At 51.4% G+C, this 22,012-nt stretch overlaps 2 protein-coding genes across 5 annotated transcripts; one reads left to right on the forward strand and one right to left on the reverse strand.

Annotated features, from left to right (window-relative positions):
* Positions 1-1,636: 1,636 nt before the first annotated feature.
* Positions 1,637-6,336, reverse strand: LOC132655939 (uncharacterized). 3 transcript variants are annotated; one of them, XR_009593912.1, is made up of 4 exons: positions 5,567-6,336; positions 4,153-4,310; positions 3,555-3,747; positions 1,639-2,187 (listed from the first exon to the last, which is right to left on the reverse strand). XR_009593912.1 is itself a non-coding variant. In XM_060390439.1 (3 exons), exons 1-3 carry the CDS (start codon positions 5,908-5,910, stop codon positions 3,623-3,625), a joined length of 627 nt encoding a protein of 208 aa, XP_060246422.1. In that variant the 5' UTR covers positions 5,911-6,336; the 3' UTR covers positions 1,637-3,622. The 3 variants fall into 3 exon arrangements, 1 of the variants encoding a protein (XP_060246422.1); XR_009593911.1 differs by having other exon boundaries at positions 1,639-2,492; XM_060390439.1 differs by having other exon boundaries at positions 1,637-3,747.
* Positions 5,725-18,980, forward strand: Kazald1 (Kazal type serine peptidase inhibitor domain 1). 2 transcript variants are annotated; one of them, XM_060390434.1, is made up of 7 exons: positions 5,725-5,861; positions 14,105-14,184; positions 15,944-15,987; positions 16,378-16,927; positions 17,947-18,107; positions 18,189-18,336; positions 18,519-18,980. In XM_060390434.1, the coding sequence occupies exons 4-7, from the start codon at positions 16,396-16,398 to the stop codon at positions 18,611-18,613; spliced, it is 936 nt and encodes a 311-aa protein (XP_060246417.1). In that variant the 5' UTR covers positions 5,725-5,861; positions 14,105-14,184; positions 15,944-15,987; positions 16,378-16,395; the 3' UTR covers positions 18,614-18,980. The 2 variants fall into 2 exon arrangements, with proteins under 2 accessions (XP_060246417.1, XP_021506331.1); XM_021650656.2 differs by lacking the exons at positions 5,725-5,861; positions 14,105-14,184 and adding an exon at positions 14,785-14,944.
* The last annotated feature ends 3,032 nt before the right edge of the window (positions 18,981-22,012 follow it).

Below are 22,012 nucleotides of genomic sequence, written 5' to 3' on the forward strand. Positions count from 1 at the left end.
AGTTTTTGTTTTTGTGTGTGCATACACATGTTTGTCTGCCAAAGAATGTGCTTGAAGGCCAGAGGACAACTTCAGGAGGTGATTGTCTCCTACCATGTGGGTCCCAGAACTGAACTCAGATTGTCAAGCTTTGCATCAAGTGCTTTTACCTGCTGAGTCACCTCACCATTCTCCTGCATTCTTTTCTCTCTCCCTAGATCTATCAAGTGAATTCTGGGGATAAAACTCAAGTCATCAGGCTTGATGGCAAGTGCCCCAACTGGCTGAGCATCTTGCTGGCCCTTTAATTATATATTTTTTGATTAGCTTACAAAGCTCTTACAATTGTTAGAATCCTGATCTTTACACCTGTGCTGAAGTTCTCCCATGATCACACAGAGCTTACCATAAAGTCCTAAACAAAAGTGAGGAAATGGGAAATGAGATGGCAATGTTAAAGTAAATCTAAGGGTTCTGAAGTTCACTGGAACTCAGTAGGTACAGGGTTGTTTTGTGATAATTTTTTTTTTCCTGTGGAGATGCAACATACTGTTATAGGTCTGGTGTCATTCAGAGATTCGCCAGTCTGGCTATTAATACATTTTAACAAAGAAGAAGCTTTTATGTATATCCTGGCCCCAGATCAGGATCCCCAAATGTAGCCGGCAGTCACATCAGTCAGGGACTTTAATGCAAAGAACACAGTGAAACACTTTGTCTTCCTGCAAGCACAAGGTCACCTCAAGCAAAGCAAGCTTCTATTTCAGAAGCAGCAACAGGCTGGAGAAATGCTCAGCGGGTATGAGCACTGGCTGCTCCTCCAGAGAAACCGGTTCAATTCCCAGCACCCACAGGGCGGCTCACAACTGTCTGTAGCTCCTATTCCAAGGGACCTGACACCCTCACACAGACATTGGTGCAGGCAAAACACCAATGCACATGAAAATAATAAGTCATTAAAAAAAAAAGTAGCAACAGCAGGTTTGTTAAAGTTGTACAAGATCAGATGATTGCAAAATTAATCCTTAACAGCCCCGAACATTTGGAAGTCCAGTTTTGCTTTATAATATGTCTTAAGCACAAAAACTTTAAACTTTTAAACCAACACAATGTCGGTCATCACATTATGTCTACTCATTATAAGGAATGGTATGGGCCTAAGACCCCAAGATCAAGTTCTCAACACAGAGGAGGAGATTTATTTGCTCCAGAGGGAAGAGGGCAGGGGACAAGAGACAAAGGCAAGATGGAGGATGAGGGAGAAAGAGAAGGGAATAAGGGAGAGGAATAAGGGATATTTGTCTGGGTGGGTGGGGGGGGACGGGGACTGGACAACAGACCAGACACAACCAAGGACTGCCTCTGGAAAGAGGGAAGACAGACGTGGCACACAGAAAAATGGTGGTTTATAAAGATGAAGTAGGAAGCCAGGTTCAGTGTTGTCTGCCTGTAACCCCAGTACTTCGGGGGTGGGGGGGGGTGAGGCAGGCAGATCTCTGTGAGTTTGAGGTCAGCCTGGTCTACAAAGTGAGTCCAGCCTAGCCAAGGCTACTCAGAGAAACCCTGTCTAGAAAAAGAAAAAAAAAAAAAGATAAAGGGGGAAAGCCTGTGTTAGAATCGTGTGTTTAATTGGACATATTTAATTAGATGAACCAAAGAGGGCTTTTGATTGCTAGACTTCAATACTTTGATAGCTGACCTTGTAGTCAGCCTCAGGGGGAGGAGCTTCAGGGATGTAATCTAATGGTTTTTAGAAGGCAGAGAGAACCAGAGAGCAGCACAAGGCCTGCCAGAGCCACGCTCGCCATGCTTGAGGTGGCCAGAGTCCCTTCGCTCACTCCAGATACAGAGACCTCACAACAGACCAGACAGAACAAAATACAATACAATTTGGTAAACTATAAGTTTTATTGGGGTTACTTACAGGAATATAGGTGAGGGGTTACTTACAGTAGTAGAAATGACTCAAAGACAGTTGCATCACCAAAACCCACCTGAGTATGGGTGACAGCTCACAAGGCTGGATCATCCCACACAGCCTGCAGGCAGCTAAACAGGTTAGTGAGTGTCCTTTCCAGGTTCCTAAAAATGTCTTTTAAGGAACTCTGATGGTTTCTGCTTTTTTTTTTCAGGCAACTTTTCTTCTCCAAGAATCTTTGCAGCTCAGCTTTCCTTTTTCTGAGGGAGACTCAGCTTTTATTGTTTACTCTGGCAGAGAGGGGCCAAGAGAATCTGCTAAGTTTCAGGAACTTCCTGAAGATATTTTGAGTTGTTTACCTTCCTGCTTAAAGAGCTTCCTCCAGGATGGAATATTTCAGTCTTTTGAGGAAACTATTATATAACAAGGGTTAATAACTTCTTTCTGTCTTTTTTTTCTTGTTTGTTTTTTAAAATAGGGTTTTCTTGTGTAGGCTGCCCTGGAACTCACTTTGCAGACCAGGTGAACCTCAAACTCAAAGATCTTCCTGCCTCTGCCTCTTGAGCTTGGGATTAAAGGCATGCATCACCACATCCTGCAAGAATGAATTTTAAAATACTCATTTGGGAGGCTGAGGAATGACTTAGTTGTGCCCAAGGTTGATTCACATGCCTGGTGTAAAAATGCTAGGTATTGGGTGCTTGCAGTTCCAGCACCAGAGAGTCAAGAACAAGAGGATACCTGGCACCCACTGGTCAGCCAGCCTAATTTAATGGATGAGTTTCAGACCAACAGGAGCTTCTGTCTCAAAGGAGGTGCATAGTCCACAAGCCTCCACACACACATGCATGGACATGGAGATTTTAAAAAAGCATCTCTTTTTTGTCCCTAATCTGTGTACTTTCATTTTTCAAACAGTTACAGACAGCTTCATGTGTAAGAATTTAAGTTAGCCAGGCCGTGGTGACCCATGCCTTTAATTCCAGCACTCTGGAGGCAGAGGCAGTTAGATCTCTGTGAATCTGAAGCCAGCCTGGTCTGGCTTCAGAGTGAGTGAGTTCAGAGTGAGTTCCAGGGCAGCCAGAGCTACATGTGAAAACCCTGTCTGGAAAACCCAAACTCAAACCACCCCCCATCCAAAAAGTAATTTAAGTTGTTTGGCCTTATATATGTTTAAGGGACATTTCAGTACTCTTGCTTTTTAAAAGATGGATGGTCTCTAACTTCTGGGCTCAAGCTGAGTCTGCCAAGTGTGAGTTAACAGTTTAAGTTAACTGGGTGACTCCATTTTGAAATGAAGAACCATCTTGACTGGAGCTAAACTCAGGTACCAGGAAATATCACAGAATATGCACTTGGCAGAAAACAAAGTTAATTTTCCTAGCAATAGCCTCCAGGAAATATCACAGAATAAATACTTGATAGAAAATAGAGACAATCTCCCTGGCAATAATCAGTGAGAATTGGTTGGGAAAATTCTCCCCACCGTTCCAGATGTAGTTTAGAAGAATGGGAATTGTGAAGATTATGTAGAAGGTCACCTCGCCCCTATGGCTTTTACCCAATCCTGTAAAGTCAAGGCATGACACCCCCTCCCCCGGTTGCAGTCATGGAAACCTCCTGCTTGCTGGTTTTTCCCTTTAAAAACCCTGCTTACTCAGGATTCGGAGTCCCACTTCTCTACTGCTTGGATCAGTGAGACTTGGACCCGGAGTTCAGTCACTCTCATAATAAAGCTCTCTTGTTCTTGCATCGAGTCGTCTCCTGGTGGTCTCTGAGGGCCTTGTGATCCGGCACAACATGAGTCACTACAGCCAGCTCCCGTGGAATACTTCTTTGGGTCAAGGATGCTGTGAAAACATGCTGAAAACATGAGTGTTCCACAACTGTAATTTGGGGGACCTTCCTAAATAAATGGAGGAAGAAACATCACTGCAATGGTTTCTCAGTCTCGTATCTGTGAAATCATCCAGTATTGTCTTTGTACAAAATTCTCCCTTACTAGTAAGATTCTCTTTCCTTTGGGTGTTGCTAGCAAAGGTTCTTTCTGCATGCTAGGCAAGTACTGTCCATTGGGCCGCACGCTCAGCACTGGATTCTTGACAGGGTTTCTCTGTGTTTTTTTGGCTGTCTGTAACTCATTCTGTAGATCAGGCTGGCTTCCAATTTATAGAGATCTGCCTGCCTCTGCCGCCCAAGTGCTGGGATCAAAGGCATGCACCACCACCGCCCTGGCCAATTCACTAGATTCTTACCTCCCTCTGGAGCATTGTAACCTTGCTTTACTGATCCACATTGTGATATGAAGGTAGTCGCTAGGCTCCAGAGACTGCACGGGGTGGCTGTGGATGGTGACGGAGATTGGAAGTCAGAGCTTCGTTGTCCAGGCCAGATCCAGCCATCGGAATCAGAACTGAAAAGAGATCAAGGCGTAGAGGCCCCTCTTCCCCCTCTGAGCTACACGGTATAGGACTGGTGTCCTAGGCAAACTGGAACCCAGAGAGCTGCCTTACCGTGCGCCTCCTGGAGGCTACCGCCAGTCTGATGGACAGATCAGCAAGCTTTCAACTACTGGACATCTGAGAGGAAGGGAGGCGCGCGGGGGGAGGGGGGGCGTCCCTGGGCCTCACCAGATCCACCTCCCCCAGCCCCCACCAGCATCCTCAGGTGGCCAGCAGGCGCCGTCAGGGCGCGAACACTGCAAGACCCGCGGGTCCCTAGCTCCCTGCCTCATACATTAAAGATACGGAGGCGCCAGGGCTGCAGTGCCACAAACATGAAGACAAATTTTTAATCCCGAGCAAGAAGATGCCTGGAGATGTGGGGTGGGGAGAAAAATGAATTAGGTTTTTATTATGTGTTTTATTATGCTGCAATTGAACAGGATTAGGTGAGAATACAATATATTTCTGATGCGGCAAGAGGCAGGAGGGGACAGGAAAGAAGCTGACTGCAGGCCTGAGAAGGAGAATCTTTCAGAGGAGTCGGGGTTCCCGGATGTTGCAGCCCTAGGGGAGGCGTGAATGGCTGGGTGGGCTATCCCTTGTCCCTCCCCCTCCGTCCAAGACAGTTTGAGTCTGGATGGGGGAGGGGCTGCTTTGAGAAGATAGTGTTACAGCCTGCTGAAGGAAGAGCAGGTTCGGAAGGAGTGCGCGCGTGTTATGGAAGCTGCCTCAGAAGGGAAAGTGAGTCACAGACGGAGATGTGGGCCAGCTATGAAAAGCCTGAGTCTTCTGGGACTCTGGGATCCAAAGGCACACTTGCTCCTTTGAGACTCAGTCTTTGGTCTCGGACCTTGTGAGTCATTTTTCTTCTATGCCCCTGTCATCTTTTTGCTCGTGCTGAAAATTTTACCTTCATGTTTGAAATAGCACAATCCGGGCGCCTTTGTATCTTTAATGTATGATCCAGGGAGCTAGGGAGAATCTGCAGGTTCTATTGACCTTGGGAGCGCCCACTTTGTGCTGAGTCCTAGTTCACTGCAGGGCGACCTACCTCTCAGGTCCTTCCCCCAAATCCCGCCCAAGGTCTGTCATCATCGCTTCCCTGAGCTCCGTGAAGAAGCCCGGGGGTAGGAGGCTCCCAGCCGAACTCTGGACCCTCCCCTGGGTCTCCCTCCGAGCGCCCCAGCCCAGGCCGCTTCATTAAAGGCCGCCAGCCCCGCCTCACCTGCAGCAGCGCCCTCGCGCTCCGCCGGGGACCCGTTCCTGGCGGTGATGAAGAGGCCCATTAGCCGCTTCTACCTTTAGGGCGGACTGGGCCGCTCCCCCCACCTCCCAATTAGGACGTGAGAAACCGTCAACCAAGATTAATAGTTGCCCGGCCCGGGGGCAGAGAGACGAGCCCAGAATCCGGGGTGCCGCCGCTCGCTCAGTGCGGGCCAAGCAGGGCGGGCGCAGACGGGGGCGCACCACCTGGCCGCCCTCCCCTCCTCCCCAGTCCCCGGCTCGCCCTCGGCTCTCAGGTGAGTCCAAAAACAGGACAGTGTTCCCTACTGCGTCCCTGAAAGACATGGGGGAGGACGGTGGCTCTCTCCGGGGGACTTCCTCAGCTCTCCCACAGACTCAAATCTTAAAGCATGAACTGACCAGAGGATTTTCAACTCTCCCCAAACCAATTCCTCTTACATTCATTCGCTGCACTGACAGTTTTTCATTACAAGAGAGTGTATTTGTGCCCTGACAGCTGTCACTAGACTAGCGGTTTGCATGGAAAGGTCACTGGTTTTGCACACCACGCGCTCCAGAGACTGGACGTTGAATGGGCAACAGGCTTGCTTGCTCCCTCTTCACCGGAACAGTGCTTCCTGTGCACACCTTCCCACACTCACAGCACCTGCACTTTCTGATTCATAGTGATGATAATTTAGTATTTTTTTAAAGTCACCTTTGTTTAAAAGATTTACTTATAAATCTGTGAATCTGGATGTCTCTCAGTGTAGGGTTGTCTACAGAGGCCAGAAAAGGGAGTGGGACCCCTGGAACTGGAGTTACAAGTGGTTGGGGGAGGGGAGCCTCATGTGGGTGAACTGAATTTGGGTCTTCTGGGAGAGCAAGTACTCTTAACCACCCAGCCATTTCTCCAGCCCCTCGTTCATTATTTCTGTGATCATCACTTCTGCATCTTTTCTCCTGCAAGGCCAGAGGCCCTTGGAAACACTTGCTGCACCCCTATGCAGCGAGCGAGCAGGAGTGCTGACAGGCCATAATGCATCCAAGGCCCAAGAGCCGCAGGGCCCCTCCAGCCCTGTCTTTAAGTCTCCTCAGAAGCAAGGTGACTTGACTGAGGTCCACAGCCAGCTTGGAAACAAACAACTTTGTCCCTAACACATATTTTTCTTTCTGACTTTGGCAAGCCTTGGGGAGTCTACAGGCAGTCCTTTGGCCATGATAGTCACCAAGAAGTAAGCCTTTTTTCTCCTCCCTCGAAGGTTAGGATTTGTGGCCCAGAAATGTTTTATATTTTGTACTAAGAGAAAATTCTTTCTATTAAGTCCTAGCTCTGGTGGAATGAGGCAGAAGGATGGCTTGAGGCAAGATGTTGGAGGTTAGTCAGGGAAACAAAGGAAGATCTGGTAAAGAAGGAGAGAAAGAGAGAAAGAGAGAGAGAGAAAGAAAGAAAGAGAAAGAAAGAAAGGAGAGAAAGGAAGGAAGGAAGGAAGGAAGGAAGAAAGAAAGAAAGAAAAAGAAAGAAAGAAAGAAAGAAGCCTCCAGTGGTCGCTCTTCCTTGGAGGTAATATAGGCTAGCTGCCTGGAGGTGTATGAGCTGCTGCTGCCTGCCCCCCAGTAGCATCAAGGAAAACCGGAGAAGGGAACTAAGGAGAGTATGCGTGCTGATGTGCATACCCGCGCCCCGTGCTCCTCCTCTATGTCATCACACCCCTGGTGTCATCTCTCTAGAACCCGCTTATTCTGTGAAGGAGGGTCAGCCATGGATCGGGGGCAAAATCGATACTTCTCTGGATGTTGATGACCGCAGGATTTCACCTTGCAGATAATGGGGTGAGCAGCGGTAAACTCACTCCGACGGAGCGGGCTCCCCCGGCCTTAATGAGATAATCAATACTTGTTCTCGGCTTAATTTCCATCTAATTGCTCTTTAACGACGCCGGATAATGGGCCGCCTCCTGTGAGGTGGGAGCTGGCTGGGAATCCGACCCCGTCTTGGACTCCCTCCTTCCTACCACCCCCCACCGTGGGGTGCCCTAATGCAGGTAGAAAGGGGGCGCACGCCTGGCCTGCAACTGGAGCTCCTGCGCGGGCTTCCCCGCCAGCCCTGAGAAAGCCAGGCCTTTGAAGCAGGATTCCAGACAAGGCTCCGGTTTGGCCTAGGAGCCACCCACCTGAGGGGCCACGGAACAGGGTCCTCTGGACAGGTTCTTTCTTCCTTTTCCTTCCCACCCTGGGGAAACTGTGGACCCCCCAGAATTAAGTGCTATTTCTGTCCTGAGGGAAAACTCCAACCCTCTCTTTCCTGTGAGAAGGTTGAGCCCGCCCACCTGTAAAATAATCTAGCTGGATTAGAGGCCGGCAGCACCAGGCCCAAATAAGGATAGGTACTGTTCCCTACCTGCTTTTTTTTTTTTTCCGCCTGAAATTTTTGCAGTTCTGAGAATCAGAACCCAAGGCCTCCAGTAAACTGCACCACTGAGCCACACCCTAGAAGTTCCAGTCCTGAAGTACCTTAGCCTGGATGCTGATAGGCTGTGACTCACAAAGCTCATCACCCTTCAGCTGCTTCATCTTCCACCATCTGGGCGGTGGTTCTCAACCTTCCTAACACCGAGACCCTTTAGTGTAGGTCCTCACACTGCGGTGACCCCAGCCATACAGTTATTTTCATTGTTACTCCATAACTGTTACTTTGTTACTGTTATGAACCTTGATGTAAATATGTTTCCAGGTGGTTTTTCTTAGGCGACCCCAAGGAAAGGTTCCTTCCATCCCCAGAAGAGGGTGCAATCCACAGGTTGAGGACAGTTGATCAGGGCACATGCATCCCTGTGTCTCCACGGCATGGCAGTTTGGAGTCTTTACACACATCTACTCTGGGCTGTGGAGATGGCTCAGTGGTTAAAAGCATTGCTGCTCTTCCAGAGGACCGGAGTCTGGTTCCTAGCCCCCACATCAGCAGGCCCATAACTGCACCTCCAGCTCCAGGGGATCCAACGTCTCTGGCTTCTGTGAGTAACTGCAGTCATGCGTGCATGCATTCACACACACTACACCTAATATTTATTTATTTAAAATGTACTGCAGTATAACACACAGTGTGTGTGTGTGGGGGGTCCATGCCTTTAGTCCCGACACTTGGAAGGCAGAAACAGGCAAATATCAGAGTTTGGGGCTAGCCTGGTCTACAGAGCAACCCCAGGACAGCCAGAACTACCCAGAGAAATCCTGTCTCAAAGACAACAACACACTAAAATAATTTTTCAAAGGCACTGCAGGTTTGATTTCAAAGCAGGTTGACAAGTAATATCAGGATACTGAGATGGCCAGTCCTGTCTTAGACCAGGGCGGCTCCACCATCAAGTTTTAGCTCTGCTGCCCTCTAGCCAGTGTTGACACTGGGCAAACTTATCCCAATGGGTAAGGGATATGGACCTCAGTTTTCATCTAAGAAGTGAAGTGTCTCACCTTGCAGGTTCTTCACAAGTCTGATACGAGCTAATATATTTAAGTCATTAACCACTCTGCTTGGCCCCTGTAAGTATCTGCTAAGTGATAGCTGTTATTACTATTACAATGTTAGCCCAAGGAGCCTAACACTCAGGCTGCAGGGGCAGACGGGAATCTTCAGTGAGGGAAGCGGGCCAGGAAGAGACCGCTGCAGTGAGAGAAGTCCAGCCTTGTACAAAATAGTATACACTGTTCCTGTGGATCAGACATCAGTCTTAGGTGTTAGTTCTCGAGAGCGATCCACCTTTCTTCTCTCTTCTGACTGCCTGCCCACCACACGCCAGATAGAATCTCTCCATGGTACCTGGTGCTTGCCAATTAGACTAAGCTGGATAGCCAGGAGGCCCCAGGAGATCCATTATGGCTGACCTTTTTCTTGAGTGCTGGGGATTTAATTCGAGTCTTTGTGTTTTTGCAAAAAGCAATTTACCAACAGAGCTACCTTCCTATTCCCCTAGGACTCGCTTTTGGTTGTTACTGGATGGAACCAACCCCGTCTTTGTTGTTTATCCTGAAAATAATCAGGCAGCACCAGTGACTTATATTTAGCTCTTGCCCCCCCCCCCCAGCTATAGCTGAGAGTTCCCTTTACAAAATCTCTAAACATCTTGGCCTGACAATTCTGACCCAAAACTCTAGGTTTTTAATATATATTTTCCCATGTTTAAATATTAGTAGTTACAGAAATTCTTTACAAACACCGTGCCAGGGGCTGGAGAGATGGCTCAGGGGTTAAGAGCACTGGCTGTTCTTCCACAGGCTCAACTCCCAGCCCCCACATGATGGCTTACAACTGTCTGTGACTCCAGGGGACCTGACACCCTCATATAGACATCCACACAGACAAAACACAGATGTACATGAGATAAAAAATCATAAAAAGATATATTTTAAAAACAGTGACAAATTTGGTGTCTGAAGGCTGACTTCACCCCAGTTTGTTTTTTTTTTTTTTTTTTTTTTCAGAAGAAATAGTTTAGATAGGTGACAGTTACTAGCAAAGCTGATTCTGGCAGGCTAGACTTTTTTTTTCCCCTACAGACTTTTTTTTATTAATTTTTATTGTTTTACATTAATCACAGGTTATTTACTTTGTATCCCAGCCATAGCCCCCTCCCCCATCTCCTCCCTGCCCCTTTCCAAGCCCATTGCTAGGGGAGGTCCTCCTCTCCTTTCATCTGACCCTTGCTGCAGATTTACTTTTAATTTTATTTACATACATGTGTCTGAATGTAGTTGTCCATGGAGGCCAGAAGAGGGCATTGGGTTCCCCTGGAGGTGGAGCTGTAGGTGGCTGTGAGCCTGGCAGGAGGGCTGGGAACCAAACTGAGGTGCTCAGTAAAGGCAGCAATTGCTCTTAACTACTGAGTAGCCTCTGTAGCACCAAGGAATCTCACATTCTAAGTCAAAATAACTTCTCCTAAGAGGCCCTTCCTAGAGATGGCTTAGTGGTTAATAGCTCTGGTTGCTCTTCCATAGCGCCCTGGCTCAATTCCCAGCACCCATATGGCAGCACACAACTGACTGTAACTCCAGTTCCAGGGGATATAATGCCCTCTTCTGGATTCTGCATGCACTGCATGCACATGACACAAAGACATACTTGCAGGCAAATCACTTGTACACATAAAATAAGGTGTTTTTTAGAGGCCTGTCTAGACTTTGGGGCCTGTGTGGTTCCACCCAGTGCAGAGACAGGCCCACTGTCTGGGGGTCACGCTTGCACGAGCTTAGCTCCCTAAGCAGGAGATCTGGGTCATAGCAGCCTTGTCTGTCCACTGCTTCTAAACTCTGAGAGAAGTGTGACTGCAAATGAAGCCCCAGGTCCCAGGAGGCCTCCATCCTTATTCAAAGCCCCACAGTTCTGCACTTCTTGTGAGTGGAACTTTGATGTGACTCTACCTCTTCTTCGCTCGGGCTATCCTGAGCAGGGGCACAGCAAGCAGTTTTGCTGAGCATGGTTCACATTGCCACCTCCCGTTACCTCTCTTCCTATGCCTCTGGGAAAAGTGACAGAAAAGGCACGAAATAACACAGGGCTTGGGGGTGGGGTGCTGAGGATATTCCTATGTAAGGTTTACAAGCTTCTGAACATGCTCCGTGTTGTAACAGTTACAGTTAGGTGCTCTGTGGGGATCAGGATTCTGCTGGGTTTGGATGCCTGTAATCCATAGATGACATAATCCACACTCCTCAGACCTTGAGAAAGCACCCACTCCTTCAAGGAGTTCAGAGCTCAGTTAGCAAGTGCTTTATTTTGTTTCAGCTTGCATGCTAACTTATTCCCGACTCTCCACCAAAGCCAAAATTAGACTCCATTATATATACTTTTTTCTGAACGAGGGAATTTAGGAACCTGACATCCTTTGTTCTAGTGCTTCTTGTTGGCAACTGTCACCTGTCTGACAATTCTAACCAGTTTTTTTTTTTTTTAACCCAGTTTGTCACCCCATCATGGTCTTTTCCCACCAGGGCTTGGAGGACCTGTGGGCCAGTCTTAAGAGCCTCTGCTGAGATGGCCTGGCCTGGCAGCATTTCTCTGTATCCTCCATAGATCCTGGTCATGGAGCCAACCCCTTGAGGGACAGATGGACACCTTGATGGACAGATGCCACACTGTAAAAGTAGCACCCATGTAGAACCTATTCTCATTGTACGAAGCAAGCTCTTTATATTCGGCCCGCATGACAGTGTCCACCCATCTGGGCACTTTTGGGCTCGCTGGACTCTGAGGAAGGCTGCCTGATGGTAGTTTATGGTCTTTGACCATAACTCCAGGATAGAGTAGCTTGTGTGCTGACAGCCAGGGGAAAGGGGCCAGACTTCACTGGATCTTAAGAGCAAAGGCTGGAGGGGGGATACCAGTCCAGATATTGTCAGAAACAGTTGTTACAAACATGTGGAGCACAAGATCTTTTATTGGCCCACGTGATCTTGGTAGGACTCTCAGGAAGATGGCCCCCTTCCTTTCAGGGACTGTCTTAGGGAATTTAAGGATGCATTAAGGAATGAGTTGTCACTGTGAGTCAAGCCTGTTTTACATAGGACATTCCAGGTCATCCAGGGCTACATAGTGAGATCCTGTTTCATTACAACAACAAATGTAGGAGGGCAGGCTGCGGAGATGGCCTGGCAAACAAAGCACCTGCTTGCTGTCCAAGCCTGACACGCTGAGGTCAGTCCCCACATCCAAGCACAGGAGACAGGAAGCAGCTCCCACAGTTGTTCTTGGCCTCCACTTGCTGGCAGTAGCAGGTGTACATCTGCACTTACACACACTAATTAAAATTTTAAAGAAAAGCAGAATGTTTTAAATATCCCTTCTAACTTTATTCTTACAAAAATTGGTCATCAGGTGGTCAGAAGCAGAAGAGATACTAAAGGCAGGTGTGGGTGACAGAAAGAAACTGCCCTGAGATGGAGCTAGAAGGATAACCTAAAGAGACCATTGGCCTGGTGTGTGTCTTGCTGTCTTAAAACCCACTCAGAGTTGCAGAGATCGCTCAGAGATTAAGAGCACTGGCTGCTCTTCCAGAGGTCCTGAGTTCAATTCCCAGCAACCACATGGTGGCTCATAACCATCTATAATGAGATCTGGTCCCCTCTTCTGGTCTGCAGCATACATGCAAACAGAACCCAGTACACATAATAAATAAAAACTCAACCAACCAACCAACCAACCAACCACTCACTCAGCTTGCCTGAATGCCTAGATACCTGAGAAGCCAGTTCCTGGTTATTCTAGTTCATTTTGTAATGCTACTTGCAGATAAATTACAGTGTTTATCTTCCTATCTGGCTGATCCAGTTTTATATATTTATTTCAACTTTGTAATTTACCTAAAAAAAGTCTCTATTCATTTTTGGGTGGTATAGGAGATTGGCCTCTACTCCATTATGAAAATAATTTTACAAAATAAAAGATAGTGAGCATTACACTCAACCTCATTCCAAATTCTCTCAGGGTATTTACAGATACTTATGATATATCTTTATACAGTTGTGGTCAGTGTCTATATACTTATCTTAATCTTATTTTCTACTTTAATGAGAACACCTACTTGTCATAGTAGATCAATACAAAGCATTTCATCTTACTTATCTATCTTGAGCCTTTCCGACTTAATTGATTCTAATATCCATAGGAAGCACAGTTCATCTGTATCCATTCTGTCATGGTGGAGCATGTGTTTCATTTCCTCCTCAAAATGATACCCCACTTTTTTCAGTAACTGTGCCAAAACAAAGTTCATGAAGTGGATGCTACAAAGTGAGTCCTCCAACGTCATCCAGGGGGGCTTCCTGTTGTTCATTTGAATTTTGGAGACAAGGTATTGTGTAGCCAAAGATGACCTTGAACTACTGATCCTTCTGTCCACACTTCCTAAATTCTGGGATTACAGGCATGTCTCACCATTCCTGGCTTCCACCATATTTAATTAAAAAAAAAAAAAAGATTAGGGAGTTTGGAGAGATGGCTCAGAATTAGGACACCTTCATCAAGCCTGATGACCTTAGTTCAAACACAAGTAGAAAAAAGAAAAGATTAGGGAGCAGCAAGATGGTTTGGCAGGTAAGGGTGCTTGCTGTGCAAGCCTGATGGTGACTTCATGATGAAAGGAGATGATCTGAGTCCTGAAAATTATCCCCTGAGCTCCAAACAGGCATGTGCCTGCAGTCATACATCACGGACAACACCATGATAAATGTTTTAGGAAAAGATTAACCATCAGGAGATCACCTGAATCTCGCCTCACTCGTGGTTATCAAAGGGTGCTAACCTTTTCTGGTAGTAACCTTATCTGGACTAGAAAACTTTCCTTTGGCCCAACAAATAGGAAGCGCATCAAATCAGCACTTTAATGTGTTCAGTAACACAGACTCTTTTGCTATTTCTGATGCACACGGTTGTTGCTTAACGTGGTTCTGGAGCCTCAACAGCCTAAGTGTCAGATGATGAACATATGAAAACAGTAGCTAGGCTTTTGAATCGTCGTATTCTAACAAACTCCCTTCTAAAATACAGGGCTGGAGATGCAGCTCGGAGACATAGTTCTGGTGTAACTATGAAAACTCCGGTTTAATCACCAGCAATGCAAACTTACGGTAAGAACTTTTTCAAAGTTACCAGTGGGTTCCCAGTACAGTCTGCAGTCTCGGCTGCTCCAAACCCACCAGAGGGCGCTCGTTCTCCGTCGATTTAATCCCGCTTTCACTTTCAATGCACATCTACTTCCCAAGAACTTACTTAGCAGCCAGTCTCGGGGGCACGGGGTCATAGAGTACAGTGGTGAACTAGGCGTGATTCCTACGAGAGGTCCAAAGTGTAGCAAACACCGGCAACGAGAAGAAGGAAGAAGCGTCTGGGACCCAGACGCTGGTGAGCCGGGTAGTGGCTCCTAGCGCTGGAAGCTCTCAGCTCCTCCTGGGGTGACGACCGCCGCCCCAAGGCGCGGGGTCAGTCACAGCAGGGGCCTCCCCTAGCGGGCCTCCACGCCTCCGCTGGCGAGCGGTTCTCCTCACGCCTTTGCCCACATCCTGCAGCCCTGGCTCACTAATGCTCCCAGGCCAATTTGTCCTCCAGCCCCGGGACTGCCTAGAACTACCGTCAGTCACTGCCCGCGCGCGTTCTTTCCTGGCTTAAGCGCCGCGGGCTTCCCGTTCTGATTCTCGCGACAGTTCAGAAACCTCGCGTGAGACCCGCTTCCCGTCCCCGCCGGAGTCGAGTATCGTCCGCGTGCGGATCCCGTCCACCCCGTCGCAATCCCTCTGCCAGGAGGGCGCCTGTGCTGACTGAACGCTCCTCTGAGGAGGGCTCAGTCGAGATCAGGAGAGCGCAAGGAGGGTCACGCCTCCGTCCGCAGCGGTGAGCTGAGGCCGCCGCGGGCTCCGCGCGCACGCGCAGTCAGGGCCGACGGTGCCTCCTGGGCGGGGCCTGGCCAAACCCCGCCCCTTCCTTCCCCGCACACTGGTTTCTAGGTTCTCGGACTGCGGCTTCTGGAAGCTGTTACCGGGGCCGGCAGGGGCGGGACCTGCCTTTCTCAGGGTGGTGGGCGGTCCTCTGGGGATGCTTTGCTTCCTGCCCGAAGCCCAAAGTGCCACCGTGGCGTCGGTGGCAGTCTCCAGACTGAGCACTCCTGGCCCTGACTTAAATTTGTACCCTGTAATTCGGACCCCGAGAGACGCCCCACGGGGAGTCAGCCACCGGTCTCGCTGCGGCCGCTAGCCTGTTCCGACCTCTAATCACCAGGCTCCGCCGCTGGTTCAAGCACCTGCCCTATAGTGGGAGGGGAGGCGGCCAGATGCGGATGGCAGATGGAAACGCCAATAAACTAGTCTGCGCCCCAGTGGAGAGACTGGGGGGCACAGCTGCGAGCCGTCCTGGGTGGAAGCCTGCCTGCCCTGGGCCTGCTCTCCAGAAGCGCCCGTACTTAAACGTAAACTTTCTTAGCACCAGAGCCGTTTCTTCCTTCCCACGGCCGCTCTCAAGAACCAAATCGGATGAGACGGGTCCTGGGGGTCCAGCCAACAGTCTGGGCCCCCCCGCCATTCCCACCACCCTTGCTTCCCCGGCTTCGGCGTCCGGTTACGGCCGCTCTGAGCAGTCTTTGTGACTTTGGGCTAGGGTTGAAGTAAAAGGCCCAGGAGGGTCCCTGTGCGACTGGACACAATTATCATTCCCCAGGACCTGGGAAGAAGGCGGGCTCGACGTCTAGGGGCGGGGAGAAGGGGCGGAGGAGCTCCTCTTGGAATCTTCGTCTGTGGGCTGCGGACGATCCCCCAGCCGCCGACAGAAGCGGAGGTAGCCCGCGGATTTGGCTGGCCGTGTGTGTGACTCTTCTCTCCCCCTACCGGATTTTTTTAGGGTTGGAAATCAGCCGTTAAGAAGGGTCTAGTCCAAGGCACTAGGTGAGTCGCCCGGACGCCCCCATCATGACCATCACCCCTCCCTGAACTTTTTACTTCAGATGTAGTTTTATCCATCTGTGGGGCAAAGGTGCATCCAAGTTGGGTGCTTTAGGGGAGTGGTGCTGGTGTGTGGTGTGGGTGTGTGTACACGCGTGGGTGTTAGGGACCAGACCCCGGGCTTTATCACCCATTCTCTCTCTTCACTCCAGCTCGGTTACCAACTCGCATAAACCCCAGGGACTCACCAGGTCTCTTTGTTTGGGCTTCTGGTTGGTTCCCAGGTAGCAGGGGAAGGGGCAGTGTTCGCTGTTTGCGCCAGGAGCGGTGAGGCTGGTCTGGCAACGTTGGCTTTACTTGTGACCTGCAGACCTGGCTTCCCTCTCCCGGCAGGGTGCCACCCGCGCGCCGATGCCCCGAGGACTCAGAGGGCCCCCAGCTGATCATGCTGCACCTACTTTGGCGCTGCCGTTGCTACTACTATCATTGCTGGTGGTGTGGACCCTGCCCCCCGCTAGCGCGAGGCCGGTCGCAGGCCCAGATTACCTGCGGCGAGGCTGGCTGCAGCTGCTGGCCGAGGGCGAGGGCTGTGCTCCCTGTCGGCCAGAAGAGTGCGCTGCGCCGCGGGGCTGCCTAGCAGGCCGGGTGCGGGATGCCTGCGGCTGCTGCTGGGAATGCGCCAACCTGGAGGGCCAGCTCTGCGACCTGGACCCCGGCGCTAACTTCTACGGGCGCTGCGGCGAGCAGCTGGAGTGCAGGCTGGACGCGGGCGGTGATCTGAGCCGAGGAGAGGTGCCGGAGCCGCTGTGTGCCTGCCGCTCGCAGCGCCCGCTGTGTGGTTCCGACGGCCGCACCTACGCGCAGATCTGCCGCCTGCAGGAGGCCAGCCGCGCTGTGCCCGACGCTAACCTCACTGTGGTGCATCCAGGGCCCTGCGAATCGGGTATGCACGCCCGGGGGCTTCCTAAAGGCCCTGCGCCCCGTCTGGGAAAGCATTGGTCTATATAATCAGCAGAGTGAAAACAAAACAACACTGACAGCCTCAAAGGTTGCCAACTGAAAGGCAGGTAGAGATCTGTTGGCGGGTCTGGGCTCCTAAACCAGCCCTCGGGAGGAACAGGCACATAGCTAATAGCTGATCAAAGCTGAAAAGACCCCCAACACTTTGCCTATCCTGCTGGTGCTCAGGCTGTGGGGGACGGGTGTCTGTTAACAGATGCAGCCTGTTAACTCTGGCTCCTGCCTTTCCTTCTTCTCTTGCATTTAGGGATTAGCGAAGGGAAGAGGGCTTCTTGCTTCTCTCGCCCCTCATCCCCTGGGCTGGGGTTGGGGGATGTTCAAGCCTGAGGTTTTCCTTGGCAGCCCTCACTTCCTAATGGAGCCTGGCTGGGCTGGGGTTGCAGTGAAAACAAACGTGCCAGCGGGGGGGGGGGGGTCCCAACAGTTTTCCGCGGTGCTGCAAGGTGGTTTCAGGTTCCCCCGCCTCACAGCCAGTCCCACCTCCACCCACTCAGAGCCCAGATCCGTGTCACATTCTCACGACATTTGGAATGTGGCTGCTCTTCAAGCCCTTGGGAACTGGGCCTACTTAGAAAAGGGGGAAGGAGGTGTTGGTTACATGGCCCGCAGGAAAGGGGCCCTAGGGTGGAATGAGGACAGGGGAGCAGTCCGGGACAGAGTACGGTTGCCCAGCTAAGCTGGCTCTGTAGACATGTTTGTGCAATTTATGCACAAACATGTGCCTGTGTGTGCATCTCCACACTCGCTTTTGTGTCCTTGTGTGTATCTGCACCCACGTTTGTATGCGTTCCTGCTTGTAGCATGTTTTGTTTGCAGATGTCTGTTGCCCTGGCATGCTTTGTGTTCTGCCCCAAACACGTCCACATTATTTTATATTCCGTGTTCTTCCTGAGCTGGATGCAGCCTCCTGTTCTCAAGCTTTATACTTCCACCCTGCCCCAGAGCCCCAGATCGTGTCACAGCCTCACAATATTTGGAATGTGACTGGAAAGGATGTGATCTTTGGCTGCGAGGTGTTTGCCTACCCCATGGCCTCCATTGAGTGGAGGAAAGACGGCTTGGACATCCAGCTGCCAGGGGATGACCCCCATATCTCTGTGCAGGTAGGAAACGGAGCAGGGGCCAGCTCCCGGAAAACCTAGGGCTTCCCCAGTTGACCTTGCTGACAGAACATCCGGCTCCAGTTTAGGGGTGGACCTCAGAAGTTTGAGGTGACTGGCTGGCTGCAGATTCAGGCTCTGCGTCCTAGTGATGAGGGCACCTACCGCTGCCTTGCCCGGAATGCCCTGGGCCAAGTTGAAGCCTCTGCTACCTTGACAGTGCTCACACTAGGTAAGCCAGCCCTGAGCTCTGGGTGCCAGGAGGATGGGATGCACTGGGACCCTTGAATGCATATACGGAACAGTTTGTGTGGGGACATTGCACACACACATACACACAGCTTTCCCACACAGAGCTGTGTTTGCGTCAGTGCCTCTCCCCTGATCCTTTTCCTTTATCACATATGTTTGCAGACCAGTTGAACGCCACAGGAGTCTCCCAGCTGCAGTCACTGAGTTTGACTCCTGAGGAGGAGGCAGAAAGTGAAGAGAGTGAGGATTACTACTAGGCCCAGATCTCGGTGTGTGGGTGTGGCATAGCATTCCACCCCTGCTGTTGAGAAGGTCTGGAGACGGCTGGAAAGGGTGAGCAGCAGGGTCCTGTCATGGATTGCTTAATGCTCATTGTAGCCTCGGTTTACCTTTTCCTCAAAACTCATCTTCCACCTCACCATGTTCCTAGGGACACTTAACCCTAGGGTTAGGGGTTAGAGTAACCCCAGTCCTTTCTGAGGTAGAGGTGAGCAGTAGAACGGATTTAGTTCAGTGCAGTGAGAGGGGTGGGGCGGCCCCATGTCCTACACCGCTCTAGGGGACAAAACCCACCTAGCATAGACTAGACACCGTGGGCACCAATAAAAATTATAAACAAACCGAGCCACACTCTTCGGGCAGTTCTTACAGATGTACACGTGGAGACCAGACCCAGCAGGCTGGCTTCCAGTGATTGCAAGCCTGTGCTGTGAGAGAAGGCTCTCAACTCGGCCTATGCTGCCCTCTCCTGTCCTCAGTGAGGGGCCTAGAGCAACCAAGTTGGAGGGAGGACCCCCCCAGCCCTATTCCCTCTATCTCCCAGTCCTTACTGTCTCTCCCACCCGACCCCAAAGTCATAGTAACCCAGTTGTGAGCGGTCTCTTCTGATCTGAGGTCCTCCACAAAGGCACTCCTTGGCCTAGCTCCCTCCGCATATTCTCCGTACCTAGCCCGGGGACACTGAGGAGTTTATGACATTGTTTAAGGGCAGGGTGGAGTTAGTCATCGGCCCAAGATGCTGTGTGTGGAAAGCGACAACCTCCTACGCGCCCGGGCTCCGCCCGTAGCTGGCGCCACCGCGGGGAGGGACGGCTCTTGGCTCAGCTTCTGAGTTTGGGTTGTGGGACCCAATGCAAGCCGCCGGGCCCCCTGGGCGGAGGCGTGGCCGGGCGCCCCATCCTCCGGCCTGGCCACCCGTCCTACGTTGAGCGCACCGCATCTCTCCAACTGCCTCTGGCTGGCGGCGGTCACTTTTCCAATACCGTCCTGACCGCGGTCCCCGGTAGCCACGAGTTGTTGGGCCCCGGAGGAAGCGGGAGAGTGGGAGGGTCTGGGCCGAGCCCGGAAGGGGCGTCCTGCTGTGAGACCCCCAGAAGTGAATCACTCGGGCTTCCCCACCTTCGAGAGGGAAGCTGGGCCTGGGTCCCGGCGTCCACCGCCACAACCTGCTCTTTGCTCCGCGGGGGTCCAGGTGCCCCGTGGCTGGCCTGGCCCCTCTCAGCCACCTGCGGCGCGCAGGCTGCGGGGGAGAGCGGCCTGCTGGCTCTCCGGGGGGTAGCCTCCTTCCCTGACCCCTCAGCTCCTCCCCGTCGCCTGGAGGGTTCGGGCCCGGCGGCGGGGAGAGGAAGGACGCTCAGCCGCCCACCGCCCGTACCCTCCCCGCACCCCGCCTCTGCTGCGGCGGACGGGTTTAATAACGTCGCTGGAAAGTGACACGCGATTTATTATTAAAGTAATGCGGGCGCGGGGACGGGAAAGGTTTAATAAACGCGCTGAGATGCCTAGGATTATTCACCGCAAATAAATGAGAGCGCGGGCGGTGTTTTAATAAATAATTTCCCGCCGCTCCCGGGGGAGGAGAGGGGGAGGACGGGGGAGCGAGCGGCTGCGGCACTCCCGGTTCCTCATCCTCACGGGCTTCAAAGCCGATTGCACTGGACGGCTCACGGCCGAGGTGTGCGCTTCCTGGAGAGCCGAACCAGAGAGGCGCAGGCCGGCGGTGGGAGACGCCCTGGACACCACCACCGCGCCCTGCGTCCCCCTCTGGGACCTTAAGTTGTTTGCAGAAGGCGTAGCAAATGGGTTCCTTTTGCTCCCACCTGGAGGCTGGGAGTCAGGGAGGGAGAACAGGGGGCTCCCCCAAACTTGTAGTCCTGACCTCCGACCCTCAGGGTGGGCTGTTCTCTCCCTCTTGGCTGACCTGGCTGCATTTCTCTTCCATTCAGGGATGGGAGAAAACCAAGGGGGACTGTGTGTACAGGTGTGTGTGTGGTGTCTGTGCTAAAGGCTGCGGCTCTGTCACCGTCTTTGGAGCGGTGGTAACTGGAACGTTGCTTAAGGCTCCAGCACTCTCTCCTTCGCGCTGGTCGGAATCGAGGATCTGGCCTTAAGGCGGGTCACACGCGCTGGAGGACCGACCCCTGTGGACCGACCCCTGCAGGAGGCTGGTCCGAGGACTGGAGTTACCCGGAGACCCCAGGGGCAGTCCCCGCCCATCCAATAGAAGCCTGCAGGCTTGAGAAGAGAGGGGGAACTTGATTTTGAAGAGGCCAAAATTACAGGCGGATGGTGATGGGGCCTGAGTCTGTACACCTACCACCAAGAATGGTGCCTTTAGTGGGGAAAAGCGACCTCTCTGGCAATTCTTATTAATACAGGAGCTTGGGAGAGGCTGCCATCTAGTGGACATGTCCGGTAGTGGCAGCTGGGCCTAGGTTAGGGGCCCTGAGAGGTTTGGGTGGGGGAGGAGGGCAGGTGAGGGAGGAGGGTGGGTGGGAAGATCCCCAAGAGAGGGCTATAAAGATGGCTCAGCGGTTAAGAGCATTCATTGCTCTTCCGGATTTTTTATTATTATTTTTACAAATAAAAAATAAATAAATGCTACATAATAGAGACTTTTAGAGAAGAGGTGATTTATTAGGGGTGTGGTGGAGCATGCCTTTAATCCCGGGCCTGGTTCCAAGAGCCTGGAAGTGGGCATCAGGTCACCAAAACTGGAGTCACAGATGTTTTGTGAGGTGCCATGTGGGTGCTGATTCAAACACAGGTCCTCTGGAAGAGCAGCCAACCCCATTCCTTCTTAAGAAGAGAAGCTATGGATGTCCATCTGTGGTAACAAGTGTTTATACAAATCAAAGCTTACTTCTTCTCAAGGTAAAGTACCTTCAAGAAAGGGTCCCGGGCAGGACCCCCGTGGGCAGTGTAAGGGTCACTTAGTGTAGATGATAATAAGGGGACAGATCAGGAGGGGACACTTGGGCAGAGATGTGGCGGTTGAATCAAGAAGAGCCTGAGGGAAGAAATGAGGCCAGGTGCAGAGATGGAGTTAAATTAGGGGAGCAGCCAGATGCTCCGGTGTCAGGGATACAGCAGTGTTGAGCAGAGCCTGGGAAGCAGCTCAGACAAATCACCCTCTCCTCCTCCCAGTGACTCCTCTCCCCTGGAGAGGCCCTCTCCCCCAGCCCTCTGAGGCCCTTTCTGTGTTAGGCTGGGTTCCAGATGTGCTGGGGGCAGAAGAGGTGAGCTTTATGGCTTCGGGGCTTGGCCTAGCTTAGCTGACTCACCGGTGGGTAAGGTGGGGCCGGTGCTCAACCCAGTGTTCCATGAAACACTGTCCCAACTCCTGGGTCATTTTCTATCATGCTGTCATTACAGTT

This window comes from Meriones unguiculatus, chromosome 1 (assembly GCF_030254825.1).
Source record: "Meriones unguiculatus strain TT.TT164.6M chromosome 1, Bangor_MerUng_6.1, whole genome shotgun sequence".
NCBI lineage: Eukaryota > Metazoa > Chordata > Mammalia > Rodentia > Muridae > Meriones > Meriones unguiculatus.